We start from the raw sequence: 15,678 nt of genomic DNA on the forward strand, positions 1-15,678 counted from the left end.
GTGCCCTATATATGTGCTATAATAACACAATAAAACCTTATGATGTGCTCACTTTGGCAGCACATATACTAAAATTGGAACGATATAGTGAAGATTAGTATGGCCCCTGCACAAGGATGACATGCAAATTCATGAAGCGTCCCATATCTTTGGCATTTATATACAATGGAATATTACTCAGCACTAAAAAATAACAAGATCATGGCATTTGCAGGGAAATAGATAGTGTTAGAGCAGATTATGCTAAGTGAAGTTAGCCAATCCCTAAAAAACAAATGCCAAATGTCTTCTCTGATAAAAGGGGGGTGACTCAAAATGGGATAGGGAGGAAGAGGATGAGAAGAAGATTACCACTAAATAGGGAAGAGAGGTGGGAGGGAAAGGGAGAGAGAAAGGGAATTGCATGGAAGATGGAAGGAGACCCTCATCGTTATACAGAATACATGTATGACAATGTGAGGGAAAAAAAAAGAAGTGTGTCACATTAGATTGGGTAGAGAGAAGTGATGAGAGGGAAGGGGAGGGGAAGGGGGGAAAGGAAGGGCATCAGAATAAAATAGACATTATTATTACTGTATGTGTGTACGTGACTGCATGACCAATGTAATTCTGCAACCTGTACACTCAGAAAAATGAGAAATTATACCCCATCTGATTCAAATATATGATATGTAAAGATCATTGTACTGTCATGTGTAACTAATTAAAACAAACAAAAAAACCTTATGATAACATACAGTATAATAGTTCAAGTAAATGTAGTCCTACCAAAACAATGCATTTGTGTTTAACAGAATAGTTTACTCTGCTTTAATTTTTAAATTAAAATAAATGTAAATGAAATTAAATTTTCTGTTCCTCACTAGCTGCATTTCAAGTGCTCAGTGGCCATATATTGAATAGCACAGATCGTTTTAGTGAACTTTTTCAATAGTTGCTTTTTATGTTTGATAAGTCACTGCAAAAAAGAAAGTTAACAATTTCATTCAGTTTAAACATTTCCCATTGTTGATTTTTAAGGATACCAACACGTATATGTCAGAGTTTCATCTTTCTGTATTTTTTGTTATCAAAATTTAGGGAAATAAGGCTAAAAATTTAGCAGATATAGCTTATATGAATGGAAAGTCCAGTATTTCATGCCTGTCTTCCCAAGTTACTTATCAAAATATCATTTCATTTTCAACAGTGTCTTGTTTTGAATGATAATCTATACACTCATTCTAGATATAATGCAAAGTACTTTAAAACCTTAGCTAGGAAGCAAGTGGTAGGTGGTAAACTATAAAATTAGCTAATACAAAAGAGAAAATATGTCTTCCCATGCTGTTCCCATGTATTTAATTGAGATAGGCTGTGAGGACAGAGAACTTGGTAGCCTTGCTGCCTAACACTTGTTCAAAATCACAACCAGAAGAATATCTAGAATGTGAATCTAAATGTTAATTGTTTCTTTACATACTTAAATTAGCAGCTCTTTCTCCTCTTTGAAGGAAAATCTTGGTAAAAGTGTTTTAAAATGTGCTTGTTGTCTTCAGTGAAAATCACAGATATTATACCAATTATAATATACACCTGGACCAAAGGGAAGAAATCTAGTTTCCACAAATTAAAGTTTCAATTTAGAAAATGATTTTGAAAATAGTTTAAAACTTTCAGATCTATATAACTTGTGCCAAGCTATGAAAATATTGCCCCAGAATAACTTAACAAATATATAAGAATATATGTTAATTATGTATATGTAAATTATGCTTCTGAATTGCTGTAGTAAGTGGTTTGATGTAATGGATATTTTGCTTGTAAAGTATCATGTCACATTTATCAAAGTTAAGTTTTGTAACAACCCTGAAAAGTAATATTTGCATTTTATAGGTAGGAAAAATGAGGTTCATAAAGCTTAAGTAACCTGCCTTAAGTAACCTAGCTAGTGAGTGATAAAGCTTAAAGTTTTTAATTCCTGTATAATGTCCTTCCAGGCATAATGTCTGGCTTGTTGTACAACATCCATGAAATCTTCAAGCCACACTTTTTGGAGTAAAATCTGGGTGGTGGCCTCTATGATTTATATTTTCCTAGAAAGAATTTAAATGTTATGGCTTCCTAGAATTTTGTAGACTCAAAGCTCTTTTTTTTTTTTTGAAAAAGAAAACAGACTCTGACCCTGAAGATTTAATGAAAATTATCCAAGTTTCCAAATCTTCCCCTTTCATCCTACTCCCTTCCAAAAGAAAAGAAAAAAAAACCCCAAGTAGATATATTTAAATAAATATTAGTCCGGTGAGAATAATACTATCTAATTCATACATCAGTTAACTTGCAATATATGATAAAGTTATTAGAGTAGTGCTGCACAATATTATAATGGAGATTCCATGGCAAGAATTTATACTACAGCAAGTACAGTTGAAAAGCATAGATGTTGGAACTTAACACACTGACTGCTGCTCATTATACATTATATGTCTTTAAGCACTTTACTAATTCTTCAGAGCCTCAATTTTCTCATCTGAAACTGGTGATGCTTTCTAACCTACATAATTATTTGCTGCAATTTTATAAATGATATTATTTGCTACAATTTTGAGAATATTTTGTATTATATTTTAATATTCATATTTCCCTTTCATAGGTAAATCCCCAATGTGGTGCCTTTTCACAGTGATATATTTCATCCCTATTCTTGGAAGTACTCATGGTATCTTTCGAAATCGAAAAGCTGTGAACCCTGAAGCAAATACAAATATTGTAAGTTGTTAGGAAATAAATCTAAACTGCTAAAGTAACAGAGAATGTTATTCTTCAAATTTTGGAGTTTTTAAGTTAATAGATTTTAAGTTAATAGATAATCAAATATATCTCTCTGAACTTAGGTATTTTGATATGGGTCAACTAATATTTTGAATCTACTCTGCTGAGGTTTATGGTTTCACCTTCAGCCTTAGTCTGTCTCTTTGATGAAACTATATATAATATACTAATACCTTCATAAAAGATATATAAATTCTCTCTTCTATACATTCTTATGTTATATATATATACAAAATTAGACATACGCCTGGACATGAAAACATTTAGGGATACACATGTACTTTTAAATTGTATATGAGCAGCTAGGTAAATGTATGAATGACTAGAAGTTAGAAAACAAAATAGTGGAGTATTTCTTGCTGGTTCACTCTTTGAGGAGAGGGATTTAAATTTTTTTTATATATATATCCTTGAATCCCTAGGGCTTAAGACTGGTGCTTAATAGACATTCCATAAATATGTTGCCTAAATCAATCACTGAATTAATGAGAAAAGCACATAGACCTGAGGTTGAGATAGAATACCAAAATTCCATATTACATAATGGATTAGATAGGGCAAACTATTTAAACCATTAGTTAACAATTTTTTGCTAAAAGTTTTGCTTTTTTTTTTATTATTCAGAGCCAAATCATTTCCTACTGGGGCTACCCCAATGAAGAATATAATGTTGTAACGGAAGATGGTTATATCCTTGGCCTGTATAGAATTCCTTATGGGAAGACAAACAATAATAATGCTACAGGTAACAGTTGAAGATAGATTGGTGACTGAGGCCTGAAGTTCTTAACTTTTCTATTTCTTCTCAGTGAACATGTATGATTTATTGTCAAAGGAATGGAATACTGTTAAGGGACATTAGGGAAGGGTGGTGGAAGCAGGTAAGGAAGGATGTGATTCCACAGGGTCTAGGGCGTTCAGAGAAGTTCGTGGAGCTCATGAATAGCACTACAGAGGTGCCCTCACATTGAGATTAAGCAGCTAGCTTTTTGCACTTCCCTGTCAGTTAATCACTGCCTGCCAAAGGCTACCACTAGAGGGAGGTGGAATCTTTTGGGTGAGACAAATCCTATTTGACTGAGGGGAATCTCTACATAGAAAGGAGCAATGGACCATCCTTAGAAAAAACACTGAGATCATAATTAGTCTTATAAATGACCTACTCCACTATCCATTCTATATCCCCCACCTTCCCACATAGCTTGTTTGATGGGGGTAAACCAAGACCTCATCCCTAAGCACTGCCCTATCTATATCTGATCATAGCTGTAGTGTCTACATACAGAACAGAGCATGGGAATAGAAAAAGATGCCTCAATTGAGTGGTCACTTCTGTGGAACCGGTGAGTTCAGGGAAATGTGGAATTCAAGTTTATGAAGACCTTCACAGGTACCCTCCCTCATCTCAAGTTTCAGGGTCCTACTTCTGCCTTATCTCAACCCTGAATATAGGGATATATATATATATATATATATATATATATATATATATATATATATATGAGAGAGAGAGAGAGAGAGAGAGAGAGAGAGAGAGCTCTACCACCATACTGTGTAAGATGAGAATTCAACTTCCTGCAGTTCTGCTATTCTCACAATTAGGTCCTGCCCAAGGTTTTCAACTCTGTTTTCCTTTTGGCCATAAGACATAAGGGTAGTTAGATATAGCCTCAGAGGCCATATGATTTTCACACTTTGCTTTGAATTGGTGATTGTTTGCCCCTGTTACTTTCTGTCTTCAAAACACCACTGGCACTTAGCAACAGCCACCCAAACCCAAAGACCTCATAATTATACTTTCCCTATTCGTCTCAGCTATCAGAGATCCTGTAAAAGCCAATCATCCCTTTTGTGGATCTTATTCCAATTCACTATTCATGAATATTCTAGCCACTGGAATGCTACAACATGCAAGGTTCTTTCAATACTGCACCTACAATCAGATCCATATGGCTAATCAATCAGAAAGTAATCCAACTCCATAATCCCATCCTTAAGGGTCTGCTTCTTAATCGCTGTCCATGGTAACTGCTGGGTAATGTTCGCTAAAGCCCATGACTGGGATTTGATGCACATGATTTTGGGGGGAATTGGGAAAAAAAAACACAACAAAGATAATGATGGAAGCAGAAGACAAAGAGCAAAGGAAGGGGGTGAATAAGGATGTGGTGGCAAGAGTCTTGCTTCCACCTGGATCCTTGGTATAGAACATGAAGTGCATCAGACGTGATCTAACCTTGAAGCAAGAGAGTCGATCTTTTGTTATCTTCGTGTCACTTAGTCAAAGTATAGGATTATCTCCCACCTCCTAAGTGTGGAGACTCCCTTATAGCCAAAACTATATTATTCAAAAGGTGTCATTTTTTTTTAAAAATGTGTTAGTACAGATTAGGGCTCTGGGAACTCAGGGGATTAAAACAGTGGCTACAGTGATAATGATACCAATTTTGATTATTCCTGTGGAAAATGTGATTATAAAATTGTTTTATGAAAAATAAAGCAGGAAATCATGTAAAATATCTTGGGTATGTATTACATAAAATGTGTATAAGTGCCCAAATTACCATTAGTCATTTGGTTATTCTCTCTTCCTAAAATTTATATATTTAAGTGGGACATCAACTAATTATTTACTTGGTTGAAACTGTTATTTGAAAGAAATCTGTTAGTGAACTATATTAAACAGTTCTGACTATTTGGTAGGATTAAAGGAGGACCTTACTGCATTTATGAAAAATAAATCTTGGAAACCTTCATATATTTCAGGTAAGAGATTTTCATGTAGAAACTATACAACTTAAAAAGAAAATTTATGTGGCTCAGTGTCAGAGTGCCCCTGGGTTCAATCCCCAATATAGCAACTTTCTTATGTGTAACTGTAATGCACTAATAAATAAAACATTTTTAAAAAGAAAAAAAATAATAAAATTTTTGCTTTCTTCTCATTAGCTCGGAGACTCGTTGTATATTTGCAACATGGTGTACTTACATCTGCTAACAGCTGGATTTCAAATCTTCCCAACAGCCTGGGTTTCATTCTGGCAGATGCTGGCTATGATGTGTGGATGGGGAACAGCAGAGGAAGTACCTGGTCTAGGAAGCACCTATATCTAAAAACAAATTCCAAAGAGTTCTGGGCTTTCAGGTACAAATAAAATGAAGATGAAGTAATCTTTCATTTTTTTGAAAAGTATACTGAATATTTATTTCCTTTTCAGTAAAATACAATAAAATATAGATCTGATTCTTTTCTCAATATAGAACTTTCCTTAGAGCATACAATTTTATGCAAATTTTAGCTTGAAAATTAGACTGCTTGTTTGATTTTGAACTTTTTTCTCATTTTTCAGCAGTAACCTTTATTTCTTATTTAGTAACTTATTGACCAACCCCATTCTTAGTTTAACTACTTTTCTACTTAATAGCTCATGGGTTTAGTCTAGTCCACTGAATTTATAATATACAAGCATCCTCTTTATAATACTGCCTCTGGTTTTATTTCCTTGACTTTGGGTTCCCCACCAAAGTCTCTATCCTGTAGGTACATTTTACTACATATCTTCTTGATGATACCCAAAGAGATTTGAAAATTGCCTTTATTCATTTACCCATTCATTATCTCCAAATGTTGATATAACAGAAGAAAGTGCTATTTTTCTTGTTCTTTTTTGGGTAGTTTTGATGAGATGGCTAAATATAATCTTCTAGCTTCCATTGATTTCATTGTGAAACAAACTGGACAACAGGAAATATTTTATGTAGGCCATTAGCAGGACACTACTATTGGTATGACAAGAAATATTATCGCTATTTTGCCTTCAATGACTTGAAATAATCAATAACATATAAACTAATGTTAAGTACTCTCTATACAAAAAGTTAAGGAGTTTTAAAATGCATTAAAAGTAAATATTAAAACATTTTTACATTTATTGAGTCTCTCACCCAAAGTGTAAGATTCATCTCTGTGAAAATTTTACTTATTCCACTTACATCATAGATAGTTATACAGATGTTCCATGTTACTAATTTTATTCAATGTAATTGTTTTAGAGTTTTAAACTATAGTGTTGCAATCTGCTTTATTACAAAATTATCATTGTTAGCAAAAAATATCAGGACAAATGCAAACTTCACAACACAACTCAGGTTTTTTTTATTCAGGAACAAAGTTTCACACAGGAATAGGGAAGTAGGGATGAAGTGACACTGTGGAATCCACTTTCCTGGTGGAAAATGAGACTGACTCCAAATAATAGAGGGTACTGGGTTTATATAGGTTGTGGGAGATTTAGTGAGCATGAGAGTCTGGGCACTCAGGAATATGAGTCCTTGAGCTGGGGTTAGTGGATAGCACCTGGAGAGAAGTTGTCTTGAAAGAGATTAGTGTTTCCTAGAGATTGCCACTTCTAGGTTGCATGAGACACTTTCTCCCTGCCTGTGGCCAGTGTCTGGGAAGGATTTATCTTGGAAGAGAAGAAAGTCATCATTGTATGACTTTCCTTTCTATTTCTTTCTTCCAGGCCTCATCATTCTGTTTTTTTTCCTTTCATATCCAATAATCATCCTTCATGATTACTTCAAAACTCTAGTTATTAACAATATGCTGTGATTAATATAATGTCACATGCTCGATGATCAAAAAATGGTAAAGTGAATTAAGAAATGAATTGTTCAGAGGCCATTTTTGAATCCACTATTACTTTTTATGCTGTCATTTTTACATGCCACTAGTAACTGCTTCATAATATCTTGCTAATTTATGTCATATTTCCTTTCAGCTTTCATAACATTTTCTACAATACCAAAGATAGCTGAAAGGATAAAAATATTTTTTGCCTTAGCACCAGTTTTTTCAATTAAACACACAAAATGCCCTCTAAATAAAATGGTACACAAATTAAGGTCAATAATCAAGGTATGTTCTGCCTTTCTTTTGTATTGTAGATAACCCAAAGTGATGATGATTCTGTGCTTCAAAATAAGAAGTCTTGATTATGCATAGTCACATGTATGAATTGGGTTTTTGTTTCATTTATATTGGATTTTTGCCTTTGCTTCTATAAAGGAATAGAATATTACTTGTTATACCTTTAGACATTTTATTGTGAGAGGAAACCCAGTGGTGAAACAATCTTTAAACACTGCTTCTTTAATTAAAGAAAGTGTTTTCTTTAATTAAAATTTTTTAAACTACTGTAAGATAATTTCTTTGTGTATATAGGAACTCACCATATCATTTTTAATAAATATTGTGGTCTTTCAAATGTGAATAAAGTAAGTTTGTTTTACAGACTTTATCTGGCCATGAAGACTTCTTACCTAAAACTTCATTTAATGTATTTGTTGGTTCAAAGTTGTGTCCGTTACCAGTTTTTAATAAGATTTGTTTCAGGACCTGGTATATGATATTTGGATATGATACAAACAATATAAATATGGTGAGAACAAGCTGTATTTAAAATATATTTTTGCTAGTTTTGGAAAGGAGCTCCGGGTCCTTATTGTTGAGCCTTTGTGTGTCCTTTCGTGATTAATCTATGCATACTAGTAGTTAGAGTCTTAGCCTATCTGATTTTATAACTATTTGGATATTATGTAATTAATTTGCATTAGCGTGATGGGATTATTTTGCTTACATATTTGTCTTGCTCTCAGTGAAGACTAGAGAGCAACTGCTATGATGGGTAACTTAGTAGCTTTTACAACTGGGCATTAATTTCCTGAGACTTTTTTTTTTTTAAAGAGAGAGTGAAGAGAGGGAGGAAGAGAGAGAGAGAGAGAGAGAAAATTTTTAATATTTATTTTTTAGTTATCGGCGGACACAACATCTTTGTTTGTATGTGGTGCTGAGGATCAAACCCAGGCCGCACACATGCCAGGCGAGCGCGCTACCACTTGAGCCACATCCCCAGCCCCAATTTCCTGAGACTTTTAATATTTAGGCTCTCCTCTATTTACCTATTTTCTATAACTCCTCCTCTTATATAGTCTTCCACTTCCCTGTTGATCTTTTCATGAATGAAATTAGCACCTGCTAATTATCTTTAAGCTTCTAACATTCATCAATACTTTTGGAGTGGCAGGCATTCTCTCCCAGACATTTTCATGATATTAAATTAAAAATCCTGATTTGGTAGAAGTAATTGTGGCATTTGAAAGGGGGTTGGTTCTTTTATTGAGGACTTTTAAGGACTTCTTAATGAGAACCTATTCACACAGTCAAAAAAATAGAGGTACTCTCTTAATTCTCAAATACATGTTTATAGTACAAGGTCATATTAATATGATTCGATCTCAAGAATGTCTTATCCGAGTCTTAGAAAGCTATATATACAATTACAGAAATACAAAATAAAATGTTTTACAATATAAAAGATGAAGTCAGTTCTTGTCCCTTTAGCTGATGAAGGTGTGAAAAATGTGCTTTGCACCATAGAAGATCAACAGAATGACTTTCATAACTTCTCTCATATTCTTCTATCTACCATTATTATGTACCATTATTATGTACCTACTATGAAGAGCTTGGAAAAATAATAAATATAATTCTTATTCTTGCTTGCCTTATCCATTCATTTGGTATTTTGGGGTATTATATTTGACCAGTGCTATAGTTTAAGAAGTTATATTGTTGCATCTGCCACCTGACCAGCGCTGGCTTCATGAAAGAAGGTTCGATTCATGAGTAATTGCTAGGGAGTTTTAAATTAAAGAGACAAGACTCTAATTACCTTTAATACCAGCTCCCGGACAGCTCCTCCTAGCTCCTGCCTCCAGCCACCTAATGCAGTAGCAAGGTTTATAGAAGAGACTAGGCAGAGAGAGAGAACATGCCAGGGAGTGGACTTTTATTGGGGAACAAAAACTTACGGGGAAAATCCCATCCAATGAAGGTTAAGGGGGGCAGCATCCCAAGGTCAGGGGCAACGATTGGGTCTTCGGGGCAGTGGCCAGACACACCTCTGCACAGACAAGCCCTCTGACCTGCTAAAGGGTGGGGAAAGCTCTAACACAGCTGTGTCTAATCACCTCTCACCCAGCCAGGGAGGTAACTCAAATCACATGCGAGGATGGCCTCCCACAGTTGCACCTCAGAACTATTTTTCTGTGAATTATTGAGAAGCCTATACTCAGGATTTTTAGCCTTCAAATTTGTGCATGCCCCTTCTGAGACAGAAGTTGATAGTGTTATAGAGTATAATACAGCTGCATCCTAAGTTTTCTGGAACTGTATCTAGAAATGAACAAACTTCACACATATAGAGCAAGAATAGTAAGAGTTATAGTGTAGTTAATCTTGAACTGGTCCTCTTGAGCCTGTCAAGATATGCAAGAAAAATAGGAGATGTTTTGTAATTTCTTTCCTGGGGTCAACATGAAAAACCCAAAGAGAATCTTGTAGCTTGTAAAGAGGCAGTGAGTGGAGTCAGCCCAATGTCACTGATATGGGAAACCAACCAAGGAGATTTGACAGCAAGCCATGATTTAAAGAACAGATTGTGAAAACTCTCACAAATATAACCCGGAAAATGTATCATCAAAAACCGAATTTTTATGCTGGGCATGATGGCTCACATCTGTAATCCTGGTGGCTCAGGAGGCTGAGGCAGGAGGATCATGAGTATAAAACTGCCTCAGCAATGGTGGGGCACTAAACAATGAGACCCTGCCTCTAAATAAAATACAAAATTGGGCTGGGGATGTGGCTCAGTGATTGAGGGCTCCTGAGTTCAATCCCTGGTACCCACCCACACCACCCCCCAAAAAAAAACCCAGAATTTTTACTTTGCCCAATTGTTATAAGTCTTTGATAATAGTTTACCAATCCCCTGCCCCATCCCCCAAACAACTAACTCTTATAAGAAAAGTGAGCTTTTAAGATTCCTGAGTGCAGTAATTAAGGGTGTATGATTATAATTTGGGTTCCTTTGTAGGGATAGATTCCTTCTTAGCTTTCTAAGACTCTGGTGGACATCTTGGATTGTTCAAGGATAAGCATTAGAAAGGTGAACTGGGCAGTAAGCTCTGACCTATATTAATGTAAATAGTAATGGTCCATGATGGAAGGTATATCTGGGATGTATCATCCTGGAAACCAAACATTACAGTGAAGTTTATTTCAAACATAGAGAATAATTTAAAAATTAGAGGACACAATAAAAACCCAAGAGTTTAAATTCTAGAATGTTTCTGTTAAGAAAAATTCTGTTTAGGCCACTTTAAATTGTTCTGTCAGGAAAAAAGCATTTGACAAAATACAGTATCCTTTCATGTTCACAATACTTGGAAAACTAGGGATAGTAGAAACATACCTCCACATTTTCAAAGCCTTCTATGCTAAAATCCAAGGCCAACATTATTCTAAATGGAGAAAAGTTGGAAGCATTCCCTCTAAAAACTGAAACAAGACAAGAATGCCCTCTATCACCACTTCTATTCAACATAGTTCTGGAAACTCTAGCCAGAGCAATTAGACAAGAGACACTAAAGGGATATAAATAGGAAAAGAAGAACTAAAACTGTCACTATTTGCTGATGACATGATTCTACATTTAAAAGACCCAAAAAATTCCACCAGAAAACTTCTAGAACTCATAAATGAATTCAGCAATGTAGCAGAATATAAAACCAACATCCATAAATGAAATGTATTCTTATATGTCAGTGATGAATGCAGTGAAAGAGAAATTTGGAAAACTACCCCATTAACAATAGCCCCAAAAATAAAATAAAATACATGAGAATCGATCTAACAAAGAGGTGAAAGACCTATACAATGAAAACTACTGAACACTAAAGAAAGAAATTAAAGAAGACCTTAGAAGATGGGAAGATCTCTCATGCTCTTGGATATGAAGAATTAATATTAATTATATTAATATTATTAATAATAAGAATTGTTAAAATGGCCATACTACCAAGAGTTATACAGATTTAATGCAATTTCTATTAAAATCCTAATCACATTCTTCCTAGGACTAGAAAAAGCAAGCAATCATTAAATTCACTTGGAAAAGAGCTTAAGATTCCTTAAGAGACCAAGAATAGCCAAAGCAATCCTTAACAAGAAGAGTGAAGTAGGACACATTACAATACCACACCTTAAACAATACTATAGAGCCATAGTAACAAAAACAGCATGGTACTGACACCAAAACAGATATGCACACCAAAGGTAACATAACTATAGTTATCTCATACTAGACAAAGGCACCAAAAACATGCATTGGAGAAAAGATAGCCTCTTGAACAAATGGTGCTGGAAAATCAGAAATCCATCTATAGTAGAATAAAATTGAACCTCAATCTCTCGCCCTATACCAAACTCAACTCAAAGTGGATCGATGCCCGAAGAATTAGACCACAGACTCTGTGCCTACAAGAAGAAAATGTAGGCCCAACCCTCCACCATGTCAGCTTAGGAACTGACTTCCTCAATAAGACTCCTAAAGCACAAGAATATAATCAAGATACAATGAATGTGATGGATTCAAACTACAAATCTTCTCAGCATAGAAAATAATAAAGTGAAGAGAGAGTGTACAGAATGGGAGAAAATCTTTACCACATTCACCTCAGAGCTTCAATCTCCAGGGTATATAAAGAACTCAAAAATTTAACACCACCCCCCCAATAACCCAGTCAATAAATGGGTCAAGAAACTGAACAGACACTTCACAGAAGAATAAATAAAATTGATTAACAAATATATGAAAAAATGTTCAACATCTCTAGCAATTACAGAAATGCAAATCAAAAAAACTCTAAGATTTCATTTCACTCCAGTCAGAATGGCAATTATCAAGAATACAAGCAGCAATAAATGTTGGCAAGTATGTGAAATTAAAAAGTACACTCATACATTGCTGGTGGGACTGCAAATTGGTGCAACAAATGTGGAAAGCAGTATGGAGACTCCTCCAGAAACTTGAAATGGAACCACCATTGGACCCAGCTATCCCCCTCCTCAGCTTATACCCAGAGGTCTTAAAATCAGTATACTACAGGGACACAGCCACATTAATGTTTAAAGCAGCTCAGTTCACAATAGCCAAACTATGGAACCAACCTAAATGCCCTTCAACAGATAAATGGATAAAGAAAATGTGATCTATATACACAATGAAATATTAGCCTTAAATAACAATGTAATTATGGCATTTTCCAGTAAATGGATGGATCTGGAGAATATCATAGTTAGCGAAATAAAGCCAATCCCCCAAAACCAAAGGCTGAATGTTTCTCTGATATGTGGAAGCTAATTCATAATAAATGGGATAGGTAAAAATAGAGATACTTTGCATTAGGCAGAGGGGAATGAAGGGAGGGGAAGATGTATACAAGTAGGAATAATAGTAGAGTGAATTGGACATTATTACCATATGTACATATGTGATTACATTACCCATACATAATGCACAGTCAGAAGAATGAGAAGTTATATTCCATTTATGTATGATGTGTCAAAATTCATCCCACTGTCATGTATAACTAATTAGAACAAATAAAAAATAATAAAAATTGTTCTGTCAGGATGAAAGAAGTTAAAAGGATACGGATAGGAAAATAAGAATTCAAATTATCACCATTTGCAGACTATATGATTCTATACCTAAAAGACCCAAAAGTTCCACCAGAAATCTTCTAGAACTAATAAATGCATTCAGCAAAGTAGCTGGATATAAAATCAACACCCATAAATCAAAGGCATTTCTGTATATCAGGGACAAATCCTCTGAAAGAGAAACTAGGAAAACCACCCCATTTACAATACCCTAAAAAAAATCAAACTTGGGAATAAACTTAATGAAAGAGGTGAGAGAACTTTACAATGAAATCTACAATATGCTAAAGAAAGAAATTAAAAAAGACTTTAGAAGATGGAAAGATCTACCTTGTTCTTGGATAGGCAGAATTAATATTGTCAAAATGGCCATACTACCAAAATCACTATGCAGATTCAATGCGATTCCAATCAAAATCCCAATGACATTCCTCATAGAAATAGAAAAAGCAGTCATGAAATTCATCCAGATAAATAAGAGACTCAGAATAGCCAAAGCAGTCCTTAGCAAGAAGAGCAAAGCTGGTGGGATTACTATTCCAGACCTTAAACTATATTACAGAGCAATAGTAACAAAAACAGCATGGTATTGGCCCCAAAATAAACATTTAGATCAATGGTTCAGAATAGAGGACACAGAGTCTAATCAACATAATTACAGTTATCTTATATTAGACAAAGGTGCCAAAAATGTACATTAGAGGAAATTACACACACACACACACACACACACACACACACACACACACGAAGTGTGAAATATGATGATTTGATATATATATACCTGATAGCCTCTTCAACAAACTGTGCTAGGAAAACTGGAAACTATATGTAACAAAATGAAATTAAACCTCTATCTCTCACCATCCACAAAACACAACTCAAAGTGGATCAAAGACCTAGGAATTAGACCAGAGACCCTGCAGCTAATAGAAGAAAAAGTAGGCCCAAATCTCCATCATGATGGATTAGGCCCCAACTTCCTTAATAAGACTTCTATGGTGCAAGAATTAAAATCAAGAATCAATAAATGGGATGGATTCAAACTAAAAAGCTTCTTCTCAGCAAAAAGAAACAATCAGTGCAATGAATAGAGAGCCTATAGAATGGGAACAAATATTTACCACAAGCAAATCAGATAGAGCACTAATCTCTAGGATATATACAGCACTCAAAAACCTTAACACCAAAAAAACCCCAAAAACCCAAATAACCCAATCAATAAATGGGCCAAGGAACTGAACAGACAATTCTCAGAAGAGGTTCTACAATCAATCAACAAACATTAAAAAATATTAACATCTCTAGCAATTAGAGAATTGCAAATTAAAACTACTCTTAAGATTTTGCCTCACTCCAGTCAGAATGGCAGCTATCAAGAATATAAACAACAGTAAGTGTTGGTGAGGATGTGGGGGAAAAGACACACTCATACATTGCTGATGGGACTGCAAATTGGTGCAGCCAATGTGAAAAGCAGTATGAAGATTCCTTAGAAAACTTGGAATAGAACCACCATTTGACTCAGCTATCCCACTCCTCAGTTCATACCCAAAGGACTTAAAATCAGCATACTATAGGAACACAGGCATATTAATGTTCATAGCAGCACAATTCACAATAGCTAAATTGTGGAACCAACCTAGATGCCCTTCAGTAGATGAATGGATAGGGAAACTTTGGTATATATTCACAATGGAACATTACTCTGCATTAAAAGAGAATAAAATCTTGGCATTTTCAGGTAAATGGATGGAGTTGGAGAATATTATGCTAAGTGAAGTAAGCCAATCTCGAAAAACCAAAGGTGGAATGTTCTCTTTGATATGACGATGCTGACTCATAATGGTGATGGCAGGGGAGCATGGGAGGAATGGAGGAACTTTAGATAGGGCAAAGGGGAGGGAGGGGAAAGGAGGGGCAAAGAGGTAGGAAAGACAATGTAATGAGTTAGACATTATTCCCCTAAGTACATGTATGAAGGACACAAATGGAGTGAGAATACTTTCTATAAAACCAGTGACTTGAAATTGTGCTCTATGTGTGTAACATAAAATGAATTGCATTCTGCCATAATGTATAACAAATGAGAATAAATAAATAATTTAATAAAGAAAGAAAATTGTTCTGTCAGAACTTTTCTCTTGCCAGTTCCAAGCACCTGATTACAATGGAGACAAAACCAAATAATTTCTTTTTCAAATATTTTTATTTTTTCAGTTTTATTCAGATCTGATTGACAAATACAATTATACCCCCCCACACACACATGAAGTGTGAAATGTGATGATTTTATATAT

At 34.8% G+C, this 15,678-nt stretch overlaps 1 protein-coding gene and 1 non-coding gene across 2 annotated transcripts in view; both read left to right on the forward strand.

The window, feature by feature from the left end:
- Lipj (lipase family member J) overlaps positions 1-15,678 on the forward strand; it is a 47,896-nt gene that overhangs the window by 10,840 nt on the left and 21,378 nt on the right. Inside the window, 6 exon segments of the mRNA XM_076834094.1 lie at positions 2,633-2,748; positions 3,436-3,556; positions 5,761-5,956; positions 6,488-6,597; positions 7,593-7,729; positions 8,106-8,252. Coding sequence (XP_076690209.1) covers positions 2,633-2,748; positions 3,436-3,556; positions 5,761-5,956; positions 6,488-6,597; positions 7,593-7,729; positions 8,106-8,252 — 827 coding nt within the window.
- Positions 45-151, forward strand: LOC143381680 (U6 spliceosomal RNA). Its single transcript, XR_013088853.1, has one exon. It is a non-coding gene; the product is annotated as a U6 spliceosomal RNA (small nuclear RNA).

The sequence above is a fragment of the Callospermophilus lateralis genome, chromosome 15 (genome assembly GCF_048772815.1).
Source record: "Callospermophilus lateralis isolate mCalLat2 chromosome 15, mCalLat2.hap1, whole genome shotgun sequence".
In the NCBI taxonomy this organism is placed as follows: domain Eukaryota; kingdom Metazoa; phylum Chordata; class Mammalia; order Rodentia; family Sciuridae; genus Callospermophilus; species Callospermophilus lateralis.